This window comes from Drosophila montana, unplaced genomic scaffold (genome assembly GCF_035044405.1).
Source record: "Drosophila montana isolate Dmon_TW-CO22-7 unplaced genomic scaffold, ASM3504440v1 contig_3218_1, whole genome shotgun sequence".
Classification (NCBI taxonomy): Eukaryota; Metazoa; Arthropoda; class Insecta; order Diptera; family Drosophilidae; genus Drosophila; species Drosophila montana.
Genome location: NW_026998098.1, coordinates 707,622 through 726,928, shown reverse-complemented (window position 1 = coordinate 726,928; position 19,307 = coordinate 707,622). Strand labels below are relative to the sequence as shown.

Below are 19,307 nucleotides of genomic sequence, written 5' to 3'. Positions count from 1 at the left end.
ATCAAGAAATCAAGAATTCGGGTCATCATATTGTTAGTCAACACCATCTTGCAGTTCTCTGCTCTCGAGTTTTTTGGAGATTTTTTTGTTAACCACTTTTTTCGTCTCTTTTTGCTCAGTGTACATTTGGCACACTAATTTAAGGCCATTTTTGCTATGCTATTTGCAGAAACTGGAATTCCACACGCACACGGGCACCGCCCTATTTCCTGCTCAATTTGCACTGAACTACGAGTTCGTGGACACAGAACAGGGCGGTGAAACATGGCCTGGTAGGCGTGGCGAGGATCCAGTGCCTCCGCTCTGTTCGCGTGTCTTTCGCAAACGCAAGGGCAACATCCAGGTGCCCAGGAATGTGTTCCTCTATGGCAGGGGCGGTGCCAAGAACATCACCTGCCTGTATCGCTTTGAGGCGGGCACTTCAGAGCGCGTTAAGCTGGTGCTGCATAATGTATCGTTCGGCGAGGGCACCGCCTGCACTACCGACTCGGATCTGCACACGGGCAGACCGCGGTGCAATCAACTGGATCCCGAGGGTCGCATCACCGAACTGCGCCTCTACGACGTGCCATTCCGAGATGTGAAAATCCAATTGGGCTGCTTCTGTGACAACTCCAGCGCCCTGTACAGCAATGCGCCGTTGACCTTTGTCTCGCATTCGCGTATTATGGAACTGACCTTTACGGTGACCAGACTAAACATTTCCGAGGACTTTGCCGATGTTTTCTTCTCTGCCTCGTATGAGTTTAAGCGGCAGGCCGATTGCCGCAAACAGCTGAAACTGAAGGGCGCTGGCGGCGAGGATGAACTCAAGTATCCGCTCAAGACACAGGACGCCAGCTGCGAGGGCCTGGCCTGGTACATAGAGGCCCAATCGCCAGAACGTTCGCTATTCGTGCAAACCTGGGGCGCTTATCTACCCGTCGATCCCACCTCCGAGGATGCCATGCGCTGTCACACCAAGAATCGACTGATGGTCTACTCCGGCAGGCCGCTGAAGCCAATGCGTGTGGTTTGTCCAGCGCAGAGTGGTCCCAGGCCAACATCGCTGCACATATTCTCCGAGGACTGGACCAATGGACAGCCTTTGTTTATGAACAAGTAAGTAGTATGCGCTGAATACCAATGAAAGCGGCTAAATGCTCTAATATATATTATATTATTGAATTATTCGCGTACAGAACAGATACAAAAGGTTAGAAAGCATAGATAGCATATTGTCCAATTTTTGTGGAGCTTCAAGCTAAAGCTTTAACACTGCATCTAAACGGACTTAAATGAAAAGCGAAATTTCCAAGTTTAAGACAATTAAACTTACTTCAAGCCTAAATCTTACTATCAAGCGTTCAGCAATGTTTAAATCGTTAAAGCCCTTATTAGCTTTTATCACTTAATACAATAAGAACTATTAAAACCAAAATTTAGTAGAAAGATTCAAATTTTAAGCTTTCGGGTTGCTGTTAAGCCAACGAATTCTTTTATTAGGCACAAGCTGGAATCTAACTATTTAACTTTCCGCACTATGTGCTTTTATCTTTCAATACAATATAAAAGTTACTTGAATGCGAGAACACACTTTTAACGCTTGGTACAAAAAAAAACTTTTAGCTTCCATCTGCTCTCAAATAGCATGCTTTTGTGTGCTTTAATTATTCAAGGAAATAAAGAGCGGAATCGCAACTTAAAAGTTGAGTTTTAATCTGGCTGTTAAGATTTATTCAGTATTTCGTATGCTTAAAGCTCTTAAGCGACTAAAATCGAAAGTACAATAAATCGCACTTTAAGCTTTAATATTGCTTGCAGCAGAATTCTGTATGCTTAAAGCTCTTATGGGCTTTCAAAGCCATGTTTAATGCCCTGTTTGTTTCCGCTTTTTCGCTCGCACAATGGCTTCCCATTGCATTATTCTGTTGCCCGTTTCAGCGGATATCATTTTGGCTTTTACTCAGTGAGTTGCAAAGCACTCGATTAATTATCTAAAAGGCTCGACACGCTCATTAGTTGACACTGTCTGGCCGGAGCAGGCGGGACACTGTCAATTACCCTTTGGGGTGTCATAAAAATATGTTTCCACATGGCCATGTGTGTGTTTTATATGTTTTTCTTCATTTTGTCCTTTTTTTTTTTTGTATTTTGGACGACAAATTTGAGCTGCACTTGCACATAAAATTGAATGGCAACACGTTTCGAGCAGCAGCAGCAGCCGCACAAAACTGACCAAAGCGGAGTTCATTCTGGTGGCACGCACCTTGAACATAAATTGCCGGAGCACACAACTCCACACATATAGCTGCTCTGCCTCTGTTCTTCCCGCTCAACCCAAATGGATATTTTTGCATGCCTTTCAACATAGTCTCTGTGTGTTTGTGTGTCGGTGTGTCTGTCGGCCATGTTTGTTTGCCTCAATGGCTTTTTTTCCTTCTTTGTGCTCAATTTCCTGTGTTTTGTTGCCGCTGTAGCCATTTCCTGTTATTGCATTTTTAAGCAGCCTGCTTTTTTTTTCTGTTGATGAAGCTCATAAGAGCTTCCAAATACCCGGAGTGTGAGCATGAGTTACAAATACGAGCAGTTGTTAAATTCCAATTAGTTTGTGGGTAAAAAAAAAAAAATAAAAACTAAAAACTAAAATTGAGAGGCTTTTTGAATTGGAGCTACTAAAATGTTATTTATATTTTGTTCGGAATTTATGCACGAACGAGCAAAGCTCACATGCGCATCTCATTAAAAAACATTTGCGTTTAAAGTGGGTCGGCAGATAGTCGAAATAATTTCCTGCAATATATAAAATGCCAGAAATATATATTTTATGGTTCCAAAAGCCAGGCAGGGATTTTACATAGAGTTGCAGTTGCGATCGGATTGTTTGCGCGTCAATTAAAAACATATTTGACAGCGAAATCCAACGCAGAAATTAAAGTTTGGTGATACACGGCATTGAGTATCTTCCAATAAAGCCACAAAACTGGCTCGAATACAATTTATGTAGTTTTAATTATGGTGGAGACTACGTTTGTCAACCTACGAGCCAAGCAGAATACAAAAAGTTGTCCTCCCCTTAATAAGCAGAAATATTTAGTTTTTCTTTTCATATCCAACAGGAGAATAAGCTTGAATATTATACTAAATGGCGTTAGAAATGAATTATTCATAATAATAATAATTCATAATATATCAGCATAAATACAAGTCGCAATTTATTGATGTCTGCCTTTGAGTAATATGCACGCAACTCTGCTGATGCTTTGAAACCTCAATTTACTTCCCACTTAAGGCACTCAATTTTCAAATTATTCCAGCTTTGGCTTTATTTTGCACTTGAAAGCATTAAGACTCCACTAAATGCTATAATGTTAATGGCAAAATCATCGGCTGCGCCTTTGCGTACGCATTCAGAGTCGTAGTCCTGACTTCTTCCAAATGCAGTCGAAGCGTAGTGAATAATAAACGAGTATTTTCTCTATGGCAACTTGAGAGTTGCGCGTAATTAGTTGCACTTGAGCAACTGGCAGCCAAAGACCCAAAGAGATATCTGAGTGGGGTATTCCTTACTTTTCCAAAAACTTGCCTCAAAGTTATGTGGAGCATGGCGAGCAGCTGCATGACAGCCGCAGGGCAAGGATATGGGCACGGGATGTAGACAGACATGCCGAAAATGTTTACAACTTTACTTTACACACACACACACACAATCGCACGCACTTACATTCCCTATATTCCTTGCAGGCCCATCAGTTTGGTGCTGGAGCCCATCCTTAAGGAGCCCGGTGACATAGCCTTCACATGGCTGGAGATACATCGCACTAAGAATGCGCTGCTGCAGCAATTGGACCTGCATGTGAACGCAAGCGTAACCACGGGCTTGGGCGTCCCACCCAGCGGTGGTGCAGCAGGTGGAGGTGGCGGTGCAGTTGTGGGCACAGGCAGCGCTGGCGTCGCCGGCGCCGGAGGCGTTGCGCCCAGCGCAACAGCCAACGAAACGCTGAACGAATTTGGTTTCTATCCCAAGGAGTCGGATTGCGACTACAAATGCCCCGAAATTGATGCATGCATAGCGGCCAGTCTGTGGTGTGATGGTAAGTAGAGATTGCCAGTGGGGAAAGCAACGCATGGGTTGTCCAAAAAGTGCGAAGGCGAATGAGGCTAAAGCCTCTGAAAATCGTATGTAGAAAATTTCTATTTTTATTTATATTGCCCAAGAAAAACTTTTTTATGTTTATTTTAAGTTACCTATTTAGGCATATAAATATTCCATATTTTACTTTATTTTTAAATTTAAAAAAAAACTAAACTTCGGCCCGCCGAATTTCAAATACGCTTGCAGAAATATACGTAGCTTAAAAGAGTTTTTATAGAAAAACTTTATTACTCTATGCTGATAAGATCTTACTTGTATGCCAAAAGCTCGGTTAAGATATCTTCAAAGTCACAAAATGTCCTATAGCAGAAGTTGTATGGCAGCTTTATGGTGACGAATATTGTAAAGATTTTGCTCTTATGCTAAAGGTCTTATATCAAGAAAAAAATAAGTTCTTCAAATAACAACTAAGTTTACGACTAGTCGTAATTATAAAGCTATATCAGCTATATGATATACCGCTCCAAAGTTGATAAGATATTGCTGATCTGCTAAGCTAAGTGTGATTAGCATAACAAAAAATAATGAGAAGAGTTTTTAAAGAGCTTAATTTTTATCTAATCGTTCTTATGAGAACTATATGATACAGTGCTCTCATTCGGCTGATTCTGCCTTACATAATATACTGCCTGCAATCAATAGAACATATCAACCTATTGTGCAGATCCATGAAACAAACAAGACTATATCGATTCAACAGTTGATACTGTTTCGGTATATAATTATTTTACAGCTTGGAAGGCGACTTCTGCTGTGTGTTATAAGTTTATAAAACCCTCTGCAAGGGTATGCATTTTGGCCAATTTGTGGTCTGCAATTGGCCAAATTACAATTATTATTTAGTTCTCTTATATTATTGTTAAGTTTTTGAACCAAAATAATTGGCAACTTTTTGACCAACTCTCGCGAAGACATAAGTTTGCATTACGTGTACGTGATTTGGAGCTAGTTGCGATTGCCATTGCTGTTGCTGTTGCTGTTGCATTTGCTGTCCAACAGTCCAACGCCTGTGAATAGGCAACAGAAATTTCATTTGTGGTTGCTTCTCTGTTAATTTCATGGCAAGCTGCTGGCCACGTTTTTGTAATCAGGCAAAGTTTCCTGACAACTGCACAAAGCTGCTGCTGCTGCTCCTGCTTCTGCGGGTTATGTCCACCAAAGACCGCCCGAAAATATCTTCCACAAAAGTTTGTCCGTCCGGCGGTTGCAGCCCGCAACAGCTGCCACCAAGTTGCTGGCTGCAGCTGCAGAGCGCGGGACTCGCCTTTTAGCTTCAATTATTTATGGGCAGCCAGGCGCGTCTGCAACTGAGCTGCTTAACCAAAAAGCCAGCCTGCATTAAATAAGCTAACCAAGCAGCCCAGCAACCAGGCCGGATAAGGCAACCAACCAAGGCAACGCAATCCGAGTCTCAATCCCAACCCGAACCCCAACCAACCAGGGAGCACTCAAGTGACACTGGCCGACGGCGGCGGGTCTTTCAATTTGGCAACCAGCGAGGCGAACCTGTAACCTGACCACAGATTTCTTTTCAATCATTCGCTCGTATCTGCTTTGCAGGTCATCACAACTGTCCCAGCGGCTTCGATGAGTCCGAGGAGGAGTGCGGCACAGCTCGCAAGCTGCTCGAGCTGCCCGGCGGCGTATTTGCAGCATTGGGTTGCATTGCCGCAGCGTTGACCGCCTGCCTCATATTCTGCATGTTTGGGCTGATGCGCAAGCGAAAAAAGTCGGTGGTGCAGAAGAGCGGTGGATTCATGAACGGAGCCAATGGCAATGGCAATGTGCCAGCCCCCTGCAGCATTGGCACTCTGAAGAAGGACTTCCAGAAGGAGGCGCTCTACATTGATCCAGCGTCCTGACATCCACTACAGCCGGTCGAGTACATACATGTGGATCGAGAAACCACCGTGTGATATGTTGCCGCCGGCTATGGCTTGTACGAGCAAATGGAGCAAGGCCTGAGCATTGCCTGACCGGAGCAGAAACAGGAACAGGAGCGGGAGCAGGAGCGGGAGCGGGATCTGAATTTGGAGCGTGAGCAGATGCTGCAGGTAGAGCAACTGGAGATTATTGTTGGCCCGGTACAGGATCTGGCATGGAGGTTTTAAAGTGCGGATGAGTAAGTGCAAAAGGGATTTAAATTGAGCCAAACAGGGAGAAAGAGAACTAAAGCTAAATTGTAAGTTCGTAACTTTTCTAAGCGCTTCAAAGAGATAAAGTAAAACAAAAAATAACGTAAAACACGAGAGGGAGTGTGTGTGTGTGTGGGTGTGGGTGTGGGTGTGGTTGTGTAGACATAAGCATAAGTTTATGAATACGATTAGCTATGTGTATAGCATTGGGATTTTAGCTAAAATCACCTTAAATTTAGTCGATCTTCACTGCCTGGCAAGTTCTGTATATAAGTATTCGAAAACATTCACACTTTCAGACTATTTTGTTGAGTAAAAACTAAAAGAAGAACAGTTTATTTTATTTATATTGTATTTTTGATTATTATAGAACCGTATGACACGAGTCTACATATTGCGTTGAAAACTTTCTTAAAGCTGTTTTTATATAGGGTTCAACTTTTAAAGCTAGAAAAATCTTTATTCAGAAAGCCAAATATTTAATTATAACTTTAAAATTATTGACAATTTGATCTATTTTTCTTAAGTTGTTTGCTTGCATTAAAATTTTAATAATTTAGAAAAGAAATCTTTTTTATATATATTTTTTTATATTTAAGAAAGTGTAGTTTCTTTAATTGACAATTTCTTTATAAATTCTGCAATTAATTTTTTTAAATTTTGCCAGCCTTCCTTAATATTAAATTATTTATTTTATTTATTTATTCCAATACTACACTACATTAACATTTAACAAACTGCATTTATATTTTAAAGTTAGATAATATATGTTTGGTTTTTTGTATTTCTCATTCAAGCTGCAAATGGAAAGCAGAAACTACTGTAAGTTAGGTACCTTAAATATGGTTAGGAAAGTACTTAAAAGAAGTCCTTGGCACATTAAGCATAGCGCACATAGCACACAGAAAAGAAAAAACAAAATTAGTTAAAATTAGCAACCAAATGCAAAAAGATCAGAAATTACAATTAAATTGTATAAAGGTCAGAGCGAAACTCTAGAAAACTTAAAGAATATGCAACATTCGCATAAGAGTATTTAAAGTTAGGCATAGTTACGATTATATAACTGTTAGCTGCATTTGAAGGGGGGGCAAGTGAAAAATCTCGACAGTGTTGTGATCCATGGCATGCACATACTGAACTATATTTAACTAAACTATAAACTAAGGAACTAAGGCATTCAATTCAAAAATTGAAGCAGTTATCAGACGATATTATGAGTATGCGAAGGCATAGGCATAGTCTATAAACAGAAAGCAGCACGTGGGTTTTTTAACACAGCACTACACACACACACACATACACACTCACACGCGCACACACATAGGAACACCAATTGAACAACATCACATAGTGGTTTAATTGTTGTAAATTAATTCAATTAATAAATAATTAGATCGGCGTTAAGCAAACATTCAACAATAACAACAACAAGAAATGTTTACACGATTATCACAAGAAACTGCCATAAAATGTCTTCAAATCGAATATTCAAATCTATTGATTTGCATTTTAATATGTTTATGTGTCCTGCAAATATGTTAATATATATATATTTTTTATATAATTTAACTTAGTTTTGCCACACTTAAGACTCGGTATTTTTAAGACTCATTTTATTTCATTCAATAAGCACTTAGTTCTCCACACCAGTTGAGACAAAAAAATAAATAAAGTACATAAAAAGAAATTCCTAATGATATTATTAATAAATAGCATTTAACATAAAACAATTTGTAAAAACACACAACAACACAGATATAGAGTATGATACGAATCTAGAGTAATTTATGCCAATTGTATGCAGTACTAGACACTAAGACATAGCCCCATAATTACAATCAAATTTTTGGCAGTTTTTCCAATCGAAAACATAAGCGAAATGAGAAACTCATTTAAATGTATGCATAAGACGAATATACTTTATTTTGAATGCACTTAACATATAAATATACATATATATAAAAATTCGAAGAAAAAACCAAATGTATCCCAGCAGGAAATTTATAGAAACGCGCAACTAGAATTCCCAAAGCAAAGATCAATAAAATCCATTAAAGTTTCACCTTTATACAAGAAAAGCAAATAAAAACTTGTAAAAAAATAAGCGAAAACCAATTAAAATAAAGTCAAAGGTGTTTTAGTTGCATTTTTGATAACATATAAACTAATATATGTATTAATAGCCAAAAAGCGCACTTTGTACAATTTTATGAAACTATTATTATTATTTTGTCACACAAAAATAATAATAAACAATAACTTAATCCACAACATGGCATATTTACATATGTATAAGCATAAAACAGAAAACAAATAATACCAAAAATCAATTAAAAACAATTGGTGCATAGGCCAAATTCTAATTTCTGTTCACAGACAGAAAATTAAATATAAGATATACATATATATATATATATAGAGGAAAGGTGACAGAGCATTCAAGAGGTAGCTTTAAATACGGTTACAACATTTTCGGTCACTCACAATTGCAATCGCAGAGTCACAGTCACAGTTAAAGTCACGTTCGCGTTCACGTTCACGTCGTTTCGGTTCAGTTCCTTCACACACATGACAACAAACTATGGAAATATTTTGGTGCCAACTGTGTTTAAAGTACATTCCATTCCGTAAACAAAAAACGTACAAGAAATTGAATTATGCCAGCACATAAAACATTGCATGTAATTTATTTGAAACCCAAACAAAAACAAATTTCAAGTAATGAAATGTGCGGCAAGTGACGCTGGTAAATAATAAAGAAATAAATAAAAACGGCAGCTGTGTAAATAGTCAACGCCTGTTGAAGAATGAAAGATTGAAAAATCCACAAAATGAAATTTACGAAAACAACCAGAGAAAAACTGTCAAATTTTTAAATAGTTTTTTTTCCACTTTGGGATTGCTCATGAATTGTGCATTATGTTTTCAGTTGTACGCCGTAAGTTTCACTTGTATGATAAACAAAATGAAATATTTATAAATATATGAAAAAAAAAAAAAAAACAACAACAGGAAAAATCAAATATAAATAGTATTATATAGAATGAACAAGAAAGAAAACTTATAATGATGACGCACTGAATCAAATAGATGAAACGAGTATTTAAAACAAGACAATTAAAAACAACAAAAACAACTTAAACAAGAATTTTAAAAATACAATCCGCTTGTTTCATTCCAAATCGGGTTAACTACATTCTGCACAGCTGCCGGCCCCTACATGGGTCACAGGCGCTGATTGCCCCACATCCTGTGTTTGGACTGACCAATAGCCTCGCCGGTGTTAAAGTTAAGGCACCTGCCAAGGCTCGAGGGCGGCCCAGCTTGTTGCCACTGTGGGCACCTGGGCCTGGGTTGTTTGACCCGCATAGCATATAAGCCACCAACAGCCGCCGGTTCCATGCCTTTGTTGTTATTGCTGTTGTTGTTGTTATAGTTGTTGTAGTTGTCACCATCCTGGCTGTGTGCTCAACTGTGGCGCTGTTTATTGCCGCCAGCTGACTAAACTCCACTCTGTTTTGGGACCTGACCAACACCAGACTGGGCCAAATGGCGTTGATAAGCCTAACTGCTAGACCTGCTAATAAAAAAAAAAGACTAAATACATTGCAACGAGAGTTGACACTGAAATTCATATTAATTATTTTATATTCTATCCATCCAGCCTACATGGCGTTGCTGAGTTTAGTTTAATTAAAAACAAATTTATTTATTTATTTAACGGCTTTTAAATTTGTGCTTCTTTATTTATATAAATATATTTATATATATCTAACATATATTAAAAAGTGAAATTATATAGAATTAGCAGACTCGTAACAATTTTGATTGTCTTGATTCTTTGATATTGTGTGAGCATTATTTTAAAAGATACAATATATATTATATCTGGCACCTTCTACAGTTAACTGGACATAAAACAGAGCATGAAAGTGTCAAAACAGCTCAAAACTTTCAAGCGAATATACTTCTTATGCCTTATAATATAGAGTATCATATAGCTTAAATCTTCTTCCATTTTAAGTTTACTTTCATAATTTATTTGAATTGAGTTTTTAAACAAGCAAAATCGCATTTTCCAAGTTAAAAGTATTCAACAAACTCGCAGCCAAAAACTCTTTGAGCACACCTCGCAGCAGTTGCTGAGTCCACAAACATGCGCAAATGTACTTGTATATTTGTATTTGCGCCGAGGGCCAATTGAAGTTGTTTACAATTGCCAGTTCAGCACAATTGCTACGCCAGGAACAACACCTACAACAACGACATAAACAACAACAAGTGTAGCCAGGTAAAAACTTATTGCCGTTGCAATTGCAACTGATAAACTGACAGATTGACGACAGTTTTGAACAACTGTTCGCTTGGTCTTTCTCTCTTAGTGCAAGATGTGCTCCATCCGAATGCATATTAAACACAAAATGTCCAGTGTTTCTCATAAATGATCATCATTATGATCATCATCATCATTCTGCTGGTTATTGGTGTGGAAAATATGACAAATCAAATTAATTTTTCTACTTGCATATATTTTTAAGCATTGCAATCCGATGACAGGTATGCAGATATTTCTTGAACAATTTCATTATTGATTCACGATTGCATATCGGATTTCAATTGAGGCTGCCTGCAGTTGGATTTTATGTAATGCATCTCCTCCCACTCTGGCACACTCTTTCCCTTTCACTCTTCATTTCTATCTCTCACCTGGCCGCTAATTGTGACAGCTACCAATTGTCATTAACGTAAACAAAACGACGGCACAAGCCGCCACCTTTTGAATTTTTTTTATCTTGTCTGTTAAAATTAATTTTTTGTTTATACTTTGCTTGACTTTGCGTTTTTTGATTTTTTATCAAGAAATTTACATGAATTTTCAGCTTGTTGCAAAAAGTATAAACAATCAGTTTTTTGCTGCTCGAATCCGTAAAAAAACAAAAAATAATTATAAGTAATTCGAAAAGCCCAGCACATGGAAATGTGTAAACGCTTTACTTTTGACCAACAGCCGTCAGACGCCAGTCCGAAAATTGAGCAAACCGTATCTGAACAGTGCTGCGAAAAAGTATGCACACTTAGGTGGTGGGAATTTCGGAATATCTATACGGAAATTGTAAAAAAAATGTGTCAATTTGATTGTGAATGATATATATGAAACTTTCTTACAAGCTTCCCTGCTGCGCAGCAACTTTAAGAAGAAAAATTTTTAAATGTTGCCCTACTACGTGATTCTCATAAATTCAAGTAAGCCTAACAAGTTTTCGTTACCATATTATTAACTTTATTTATGTCTGCATACATATGTATATATGTGTGTATGTCAATATGTACGTATTCATGTACAGGTATACCTACATATGTATGCCTGCATGTATGTCGGTTCACAAGCTTATTATCCGCTTCAAATTGAAGGAAATGTATTATTGATCATCGCTCTACTACGCGATTCTCATGAATTCAAGTAAGCCTTGCATGCTTTCATGCTTTGATTATAAGTGTAATTTTATTTATTTTTTATTTCAATAAGTGCTTGCAATCTAATAATATTTTTTTTAATATACTTATGTTGTGTGTGTATATTTATATGAGTACATATATATAGATATATATATAGGCATATATTAAAAAAATAACAATTCTTTCTTTTTTCAGTTATGTGAATATTAAATTGTTTTTCGTATTAATTGTGGATATTTAACAATCTTGCGTGTATATGAATTTTCGGGGGTAAGTACATATATGTGTATATTGATATTTAAATAAGAACAGATTGTTAAAGTAATTTATGTCTGTGTATGGGGTATATCCTAGACTGTCTGCTGATATATCCGATAAGTAGGAATCAATTAGTATATACATTTATTTGATTGTCAGTACACAGTTTTCTTGTACTCACTGTTCTGCAAATAACCAAAGGCGTTTTAGGGTCAATGAGCTGATAGGCCACAAGTGCGAGACTGAAAATATATTTAATTTCTACTGAAATATCATATTCTTGCTTAACAAATTTTGCGCAGAGTGAATATATATTTCTACAGCAAAGAATAAGTTTAAAGACGGGTATCTCTAAAATAAATGCTGAACGTTGGCCGGAAAGGTCAAGTTCTTTTCTATTGGGCGGTTCAAAGGCAAACCAGTTTTCTAATAGTTTCAAATGAAAGATAGATATAGAAGGGAATTCGAAGCCGTCAAATGCTAATGTTGTAGACAAATTCATGGTACTTAACCGAGTCGAGAAGAGGTAAAAAGAACAACTGTTCAAAGACTGTCAAACATCAATTGTTTCTGTTAGCTGTTTGTGTAGTTGTGTTCCAAGTTTTTTGATAGCCACATGCTAGGTTGACAATTTGTTTAAATATTAGCGACCCAAATAGACCAGAAGTGGATTATGATGCCAACAGGCAGTAAAAAAACATTAAAACAGTGTGACAATAACAAAATGCAGACATCAAATGGCGCACAGTAGCGTCCAATTTATTGGAACAGTGGCCCTCTTTGGCAAAGAGAGAAAGAGAGCGGCTTTGCTGAAGAGATGCCGAGTTGACTTCAAATCGAATGAGTGCGCAAAAGAAAAAGGTAAAAGCAGCTGGCGAAACAACAACAAACGGTAAACGTAACTAGCGCTTGGCGCAAACGCAGACGCCGACGTTGACGGCGCGGCTGACGTCGCAGCTCAGAGTGCTGATCAACGCTTGGACTTGGCCAAAAAGGCGGCCAAGCGCTCACAGGAACATTCAGTTGTGCCGCGAACGTTGTGCGCTTCACACGTAACTCTCCCGCTGCAGTGCCGGGCTGTCTGTTAACAGTTATACCGAAAAGCTTACAGCATTTAACTGTATCTTGTGACAGTGCCAAGCGAAGAATTAGAAAAGCTTTTCAACAATTCAAGAACTGTGATCTCTCGCGTATTCCATTTCGTGTGTGTGTGCGTGTGCGTGTCTTAAATGTCTCTCAACGCGGATCGCTCCTACAAAATGAAGCTGCGCGATGTGGAAAACGCCTTCAAATATAGACGCATACCGTATCCGAAGCGGTAAGTCGAAATAACTACTCTTAACTATATTCTCTCAATACATTCCATATCATGCATTTTATTCTGTTATTAAGTATTTTTTATTGTAATTGGCCCTGTTTAATGAGAATCGGCCATAGCCAATGCGCTCGAATTAAATTAATCTCACTCGAATTGAATTAATCATGTATGTAATTGAAAACCGGTCATAATTACTTATTGGATGCTGCGCACTCCACTCCAACTTGACGTGCACTCAATTCTCGGCTCTGTCAACTTTCGGTTTTTCTTAACACTGCCAACTTTGGCAGCGAGCAAAAGTGAAACGTTTTTTTTTTTCCAATTGCAAGTGAGAAAATCATACAGAAACGCATTTCATGGTCAGCTGCTGCGGCTGCGGCTGCAACTGCGGCTGCATTAGGTATCCAATCAGAATTCTCTCAACGTGCTCCAGTTTAAAATAACTTTAAGCCAACTTGCAGTATTTGGTTTTTTTTTTGTCGATTGTTCTGCAGTCATATTTCATTTCGTGTTGCCAGCAATTGTTGAGCAGCTTCGGGGCCAGTTTTTTAAACATTTTTTTTCGTTAACCCGAACTATGCTCAGAGACAACAACAATGCGCGCCAAAGCCAAAAGAAAACCTCGAAAACTCAAATTCAAACGCCAACTCGAGTATCTCAAGTAGCCCCCACTTCAACTACCAATACTTCTTTGTTGTTTTTCTTTTCCTATTACATGTATATTTTTTTGTTTATTTTTTGGCTGGGTTCTTGGCTGCCTTTTAAAGAGCTCAGAGCTGGCTGCCCGCTCATTAGTCGCTGGCCGCGCCATAGCGGGCCATTAGTTAAGGTGTTTTGGCCAGGCCCGTACCGGGGCTCGTTCGCAGCGTCCGCTCATTGTGCAACTTGTGGCAGACCCAAATGTGTTGCAATTGAGAGCGCATTAGATGTAAACTAATGATATACTGAACACACACTTGTTATGGCCTAATTGGTATTTAAAAATGCATTGATTTTTTTTCATTGGGTGTGATAATAGGTTTAAATAAAAAGTTAACTAGCGAAATATACAGATAGGCAAACAGAAAAATTAATGAAAAATAATTCCTTAAAGTTTACTTTGAGCACAGTTTAAATCAGGGCTGCAAAGCACACTTTTCACTGGTTCGGTTCAGGGTTCACAAACCAACTCCCTGCCTTCGGGTTCGATTTGTGCAGCTGCTATCCTTTTAGTTCAACTTTGGTTAACAATTTTGTTATATTTGAGAGAGCAAATTTAATTTGTAATTTACATTTGCCCGTTGTACTGAAAATATTGCAACCCGTAAATATTTTCATATGCAATATACGGGCTAGATTTTAACTCTACTCAAAATTGGCATCTACCAAAGCTAGGTAAATCCAATTGTTGGGACCAAATGCATTTATAATTTCGGGTTTTTGAATGGATTTGGTTTGGGTTTCGGTTCATGGCAGAAAAAAATAATTTGCAGTGCCGGATTCGAACCAGCTTGTAGCCTAGCTATAAATATATTTTAATATGTATTTCGTGTAGTTTTTTGCACCTTTCAATTAATAATGAAATCAGGCTATCAAAATATTAATAGGCTAAACGGAATCTAAATTGGATTGGATGTAAGGATTATTATATTGTACATACATATATCTTATCCTGTCCCTACTAAATCTGCAAGATATTAATTTGATCAATTAATACTGCTGTCATGTTTAAAGACCTGCAATATATAAAAATATTTAGCTCATTTATAAATTAATTGCATACATTTGTTGGCGCTCGGAGAGGAGACTTACATTAAATTTAACGCTCATTTTGACAATTTCACGCATCGTTCGTTTGTTATTTAAATTTCTCATTTAGTCAGTCATTCAATCAATCATTCGGTAAACAGCTTTTATTTTTTATTTATGCGCAAGAACAGTTTTAATTGCTATTGCAATTAACCGTAAAAGACAAACTTTTGTTTTTACCATAAAGTTAAATATATATTTACTGTCTGGAAAGTGGAAATGTGTTAAAAATAATGGAAATAATTAAAACAAAATCAGAATCAACTACAAATATTGATGTGTGCAGCCGAGCGAGAACTGTGCTTTATTTACTCGACGCCTTTTGTTGTTGCTCTCAATTGATATTAATTAATTTAATTAATTGCCAAATCGATTGCTGAATTTATTAACGGACGTTGCTTTCGCTAACAAAGTTAACAGAGAGAATGAGAGGAGATTTTGAGTGCTCTCTTGCTACTTGTGTAAACATTTACACACAAAAATGCACTTATTAATTAACTAGCCATTTCGCAAAGCGTTGCAATTCAATGCGTTTGTTTTTTGTATTTTAAATTTTTACAATTAAATTTATAGCTTGTTTTTATGCAAATTAAAAGCTGCTGTTAACAACAGCCCTGGCACTGTTAACGCCTTCGCCGTACTTACCTAGTTATGTTAACAGGCCTAGAAACTCTTTGACAACTGCAGATGGCTTCAGGGTACTTAACAGCTTTACTTAACGCAACCATTTGTAGTCAAATCCGCAGCTCAAATGAAAACGTATAAAATTAATCGTTCAATATATGCGGCTATCAATAAAATTCACTTTTGTTTTGATATTTTTATTACTGCACAGCGGCGTGACGTCACAAACAACAAGCGCTGCATAATTAATTAGAACTATTGCGCTTGCAGCATGTGAGCGAAAACGAATAGGCAAAGTCAAAGCGCAGCAATTGTTTTTGATAGCTGCGCCAGTGCTCTCTCTCTCTCTCTCTCTCTCTCTCTCTCTCTCTCTCTTTCCGTCGCTCGCTCAGCTTGTCTCTTCTCCTGCATTTGGCACCTGCGGTTGTAGCTGCTTGTATCTTCTTTGATCGACGCCGCTGCGCTGCCACTGCTGCTGCTCGCACTGTTTGATAACAATTATGGCACGCCCTGCTTGATGACAATTATGTGATTTGCTTGGCAGATATTCAATGGAAATCATTTGCAGCACTTGGGCGCATAGAAAACCTAATAATTACAGCTTTCTTGCAATAGGTGTGACGGCTTGCCAAATTAATGTACGCACACGCACACACATTCGCACACAGTTTTTGCGCTTGTATGTATAAACAATTAATTAACTGTATGCCGGCAACGTTGTCGCCGCTAAAATTGTTTCGTTTGCAAGTTTGCGTCGTTTCTTTGCCTTTCCGTTTGTGCTTTTTACTTACAACAAAAATGTGCAAGCGACTGCATACGGGAGCGGAAGCTTTGACAGTTAGCTGGCGAGAGCTGAGTCTGGACTTTTCTCACACATTTTGATGCTGTGATTTCTGCTACCCTGTTACCCACATGTTACCCACACAGAAGCTTTGACAGTTTTTCGCGAGAACTGAGAGCAGCTAAAACGTCGCTCTGCTTATGCTCGTAGAATATATGGCTGCTAGCATCGGCCTTTGCTGCCCTTTCGCCCGCATGTTAAACGCCGCTTAAGCTTTGCATGTTAGCAGATCTTTTTGCACGCAATTTATTTCGAGTGAAAGCCTTAAATTGTTTACATTGTAACCGAACGTTATAGCAATTTTATGACCGCAACCGTTTAACGCCTTGTGGTCACACAGTTTTCTGATGATGACATAAAAACCGAGACGAAAGACAGACACGCCCGCCCACAGCCAACCTGCTGGACTAGGGTAATAAAACTTATTAGTTATAATAAATATATGAAAATGGGGGACAGTAACTAATTAACTTTCGCATAATTTTTATTTTCGCTCTGTGAGCTCCAAAAACAACGCCTCTGCCCTCCCATTGGGGGACTTGTTTTATTATGTAAAGCGGTCAAAAGTCGCGCTCGCAGCCAAATTCGCATTATTTCACTGTGTAAAGTCTAAATTGAAAAATAAAAAGAAAAAAAAAAAATAATATACTGTAAGGCAAAAACTGATTAACACAATCATGTGAAAAATGTGCAACACAACAGTTTTGGCTAAAAATAACAAACAACAGCAAAATGTGGAAATTAAGTGAATAGCTTTCACTTGATATACAAATATGGCCCAGGCGGACCATCTGCGAGTGGGCGGGGCTGGCAATGCGTAACGACGAGCCTTAATGATAATGTTGCTTACTATTTGTACTTTTTGTTGTTGTTGTGCTTTTGGCACGCGTTTGGTACTCAACTTTGAGTCCATTAAAGTATCAAGAAAAGTTGGTGCACTAGTTCCAAACTAAGTTTAATGAACATTTCCTTGTCACATCAAGAAAATCAAATTAAAACTGTTGAAATATATTTGGCATAAGAGATGCCAATCATAAGCGATCTCAGATTGCCAAATAAGCTCGTCTGCCTAGGAAAAACTTAAATATATATACGTATTTCTTTTAACACTTTTGTGAGTAAATACAAACCCATGTTAAATGCCCGGACTAACCCACACATTGACAATTCTCTTAATCGCTGACTCAGCTGCAGTAGCCCTAAAAGCCACCACTTAGCACCGCCGAAATGCTTGGTAAGAGCTTGGAATACCTGCATCTGAAAATGTGCCGACTGCTAATTGCTCTTCAATTGGAGGCAGCGCTAAAATCGTAGCGTCCATTGCTTTCACTTTACGCCCAAACCGGCGGCATCTAATCGATTGTGACAGTTCTGCGTCGCACGAGCGGGGGGTGAGACGTTGGTCTAATGGTGGAACCACCCAACGAGTCTGGGTGCCAGTTGAAGGCGGTTTCTACGCTCTTTGGTAACCCGAGCATGTTCCAGTCTCAGGGGCCATAAAAAATCCTGCTCGCTAAGTAGCTGGCGCCCATAAATCTGCGCCGTGTGCTGTAGTTAAGGTGATTTACATACTTGGAAAACTCGCCCCTTCGTCTACATCTCTGTTCCCATACTCTACGCCGGGTAGTTACTCACTTTCGCTCGTCTGTGAGTACAAAACAAATAAGATAAAAAAAAAATTAAATTGAAATTTGTTGCCGCTGCTGTGTGCTTTGGCAAACTTAAGAAAACAGACAAACAATTTTTACAACGTTTGCATGCATATTTGATCAAAAACAATCAAATTTTATGCAGCGGCAGCGGCTAAGGCAAATTTTTGAACAGCAGCAGACAAACATCTTAAAATGTTTGCGGAAAATGAAAATAAATTTGGAAAATTTGCAAACGTGTGTGTTAAATGAAATGTTTTGCTGTGAGCTGATTGTTCGTGTTGCAGATCCGCAGATAAGTTAAATCCAAATGCTCTAATGAAGAGTGTTCGATTTGTAGATACCCTGCACCTACTTAAATGCAGATGCTTTATATTCAAAATATGTATTTTGAAAAAAAAAAGAAAGTCTATGTATACGCTTTTTATGGGAATTCTCCTTAATGAACCCACCCGTAGCTCGGTATATATGTTACAATTGCTGTTGATTGTTGTGAAAGGCGGTTTCAGGCCAAGTGGCAAAATTAAAAATGGATTTTAATGATAGCAACAGCATCACCAGAGCCACGGACATGGACATGCTGAAAACACTGAAAAGTGAACATTAAACATTGATTTTATTTTGTTGAACATCATGTTCGTAAGTCATAAATCTCTTGCTTCGGACTTTTGAGCTAGTCAATGTGTTACCCGCCACGTGCTGTGCGGCCGAATGCCTCACTTGGCAGGCATATTAAGGGCATTCCCACTTCAGCTATATTACATAGTTAATGTACATGTATTTTACAATTGATTTTCGGCTGATCAATGACCGCCCGCTGCCGTGGAGCCACCAAATCAAGCTGCCCAGAGCAGTGGCAGGTGCACAGTCTGTTGAGGATTTTGTGACCCCCACGTAACTTGAAACAAATCGCAAACAGCGCACCTTTCACTTAAATTAAACAAAAATCAATAGCAAAAACGCTGCAAACTGAGTTGAGAGCTTTGCATCTTTGCATCCTAGCTTCGTCGACTGCCTTTTGATGCCTTCATGTAGCCGGCTGCATGCCAATCGCATGGCTTATGTGTGTAACTGGCTTACATTTTAGTCGGCTACGCGG

The 19,307-nt window shown here is 38.4% G+C and overlaps 2 protein-coding genes across 15 annotated transcripts in view; both read left to right on the top strand.

Annotated features, from left to right (window-relative positions):
* LOC135433727 (uncharacterized) overlaps nt 1–11,980 on the top strand; it is a 127,710-nt gene extending 115,730 nt beyond the window's left edge. Inside the window, exons 14-16 of one of the 3 annotated variants that reach the window (XM_064689939.1) lie at nt 170–1,101; nt 3,724–4,073; nt 11,926–11,980. In XM_064689939.1, coding sequence (XP_064546009.1) covers nt 170–1,101; nt 3,724–4,073; nt 11,926–11,933 — 1,290 coding nt within the window. In that variant the 3' untranslated portion in view covers nt 11,934–11,980. The other 2 variants (XM_064689938.1, XM_064689940.1) reach the window with 2 other exon arrangements.
* Nucleotides 6,180–19,307, top strand: part of pip (pipe) — a 50,359-nt gene continuing 37,231 nt past the window's right edge. For 3 of the 12 annotated variants that reach the window (XM_064689947.1, XM_064689950.1, XM_064689948.1), the window contains exon 1: nt 12,007–13,306. In XM_064689947.1, coding sequence (XP_064546017.1) covers nt 13,218–13,306 — 89 coding nt within the window. In that variant the 5' untranslated portion in view covers nt 12,007–13,217. Of the gene's footprint in view, nt 6,318–12,006; nt 13,307–19,307 lie in introns of those variants that run through there. The other 9 variants (XM_064689953.1, XM_064689951.1, XM_064689949.1 and 6 more) reach the window with 7 other exon arrangements.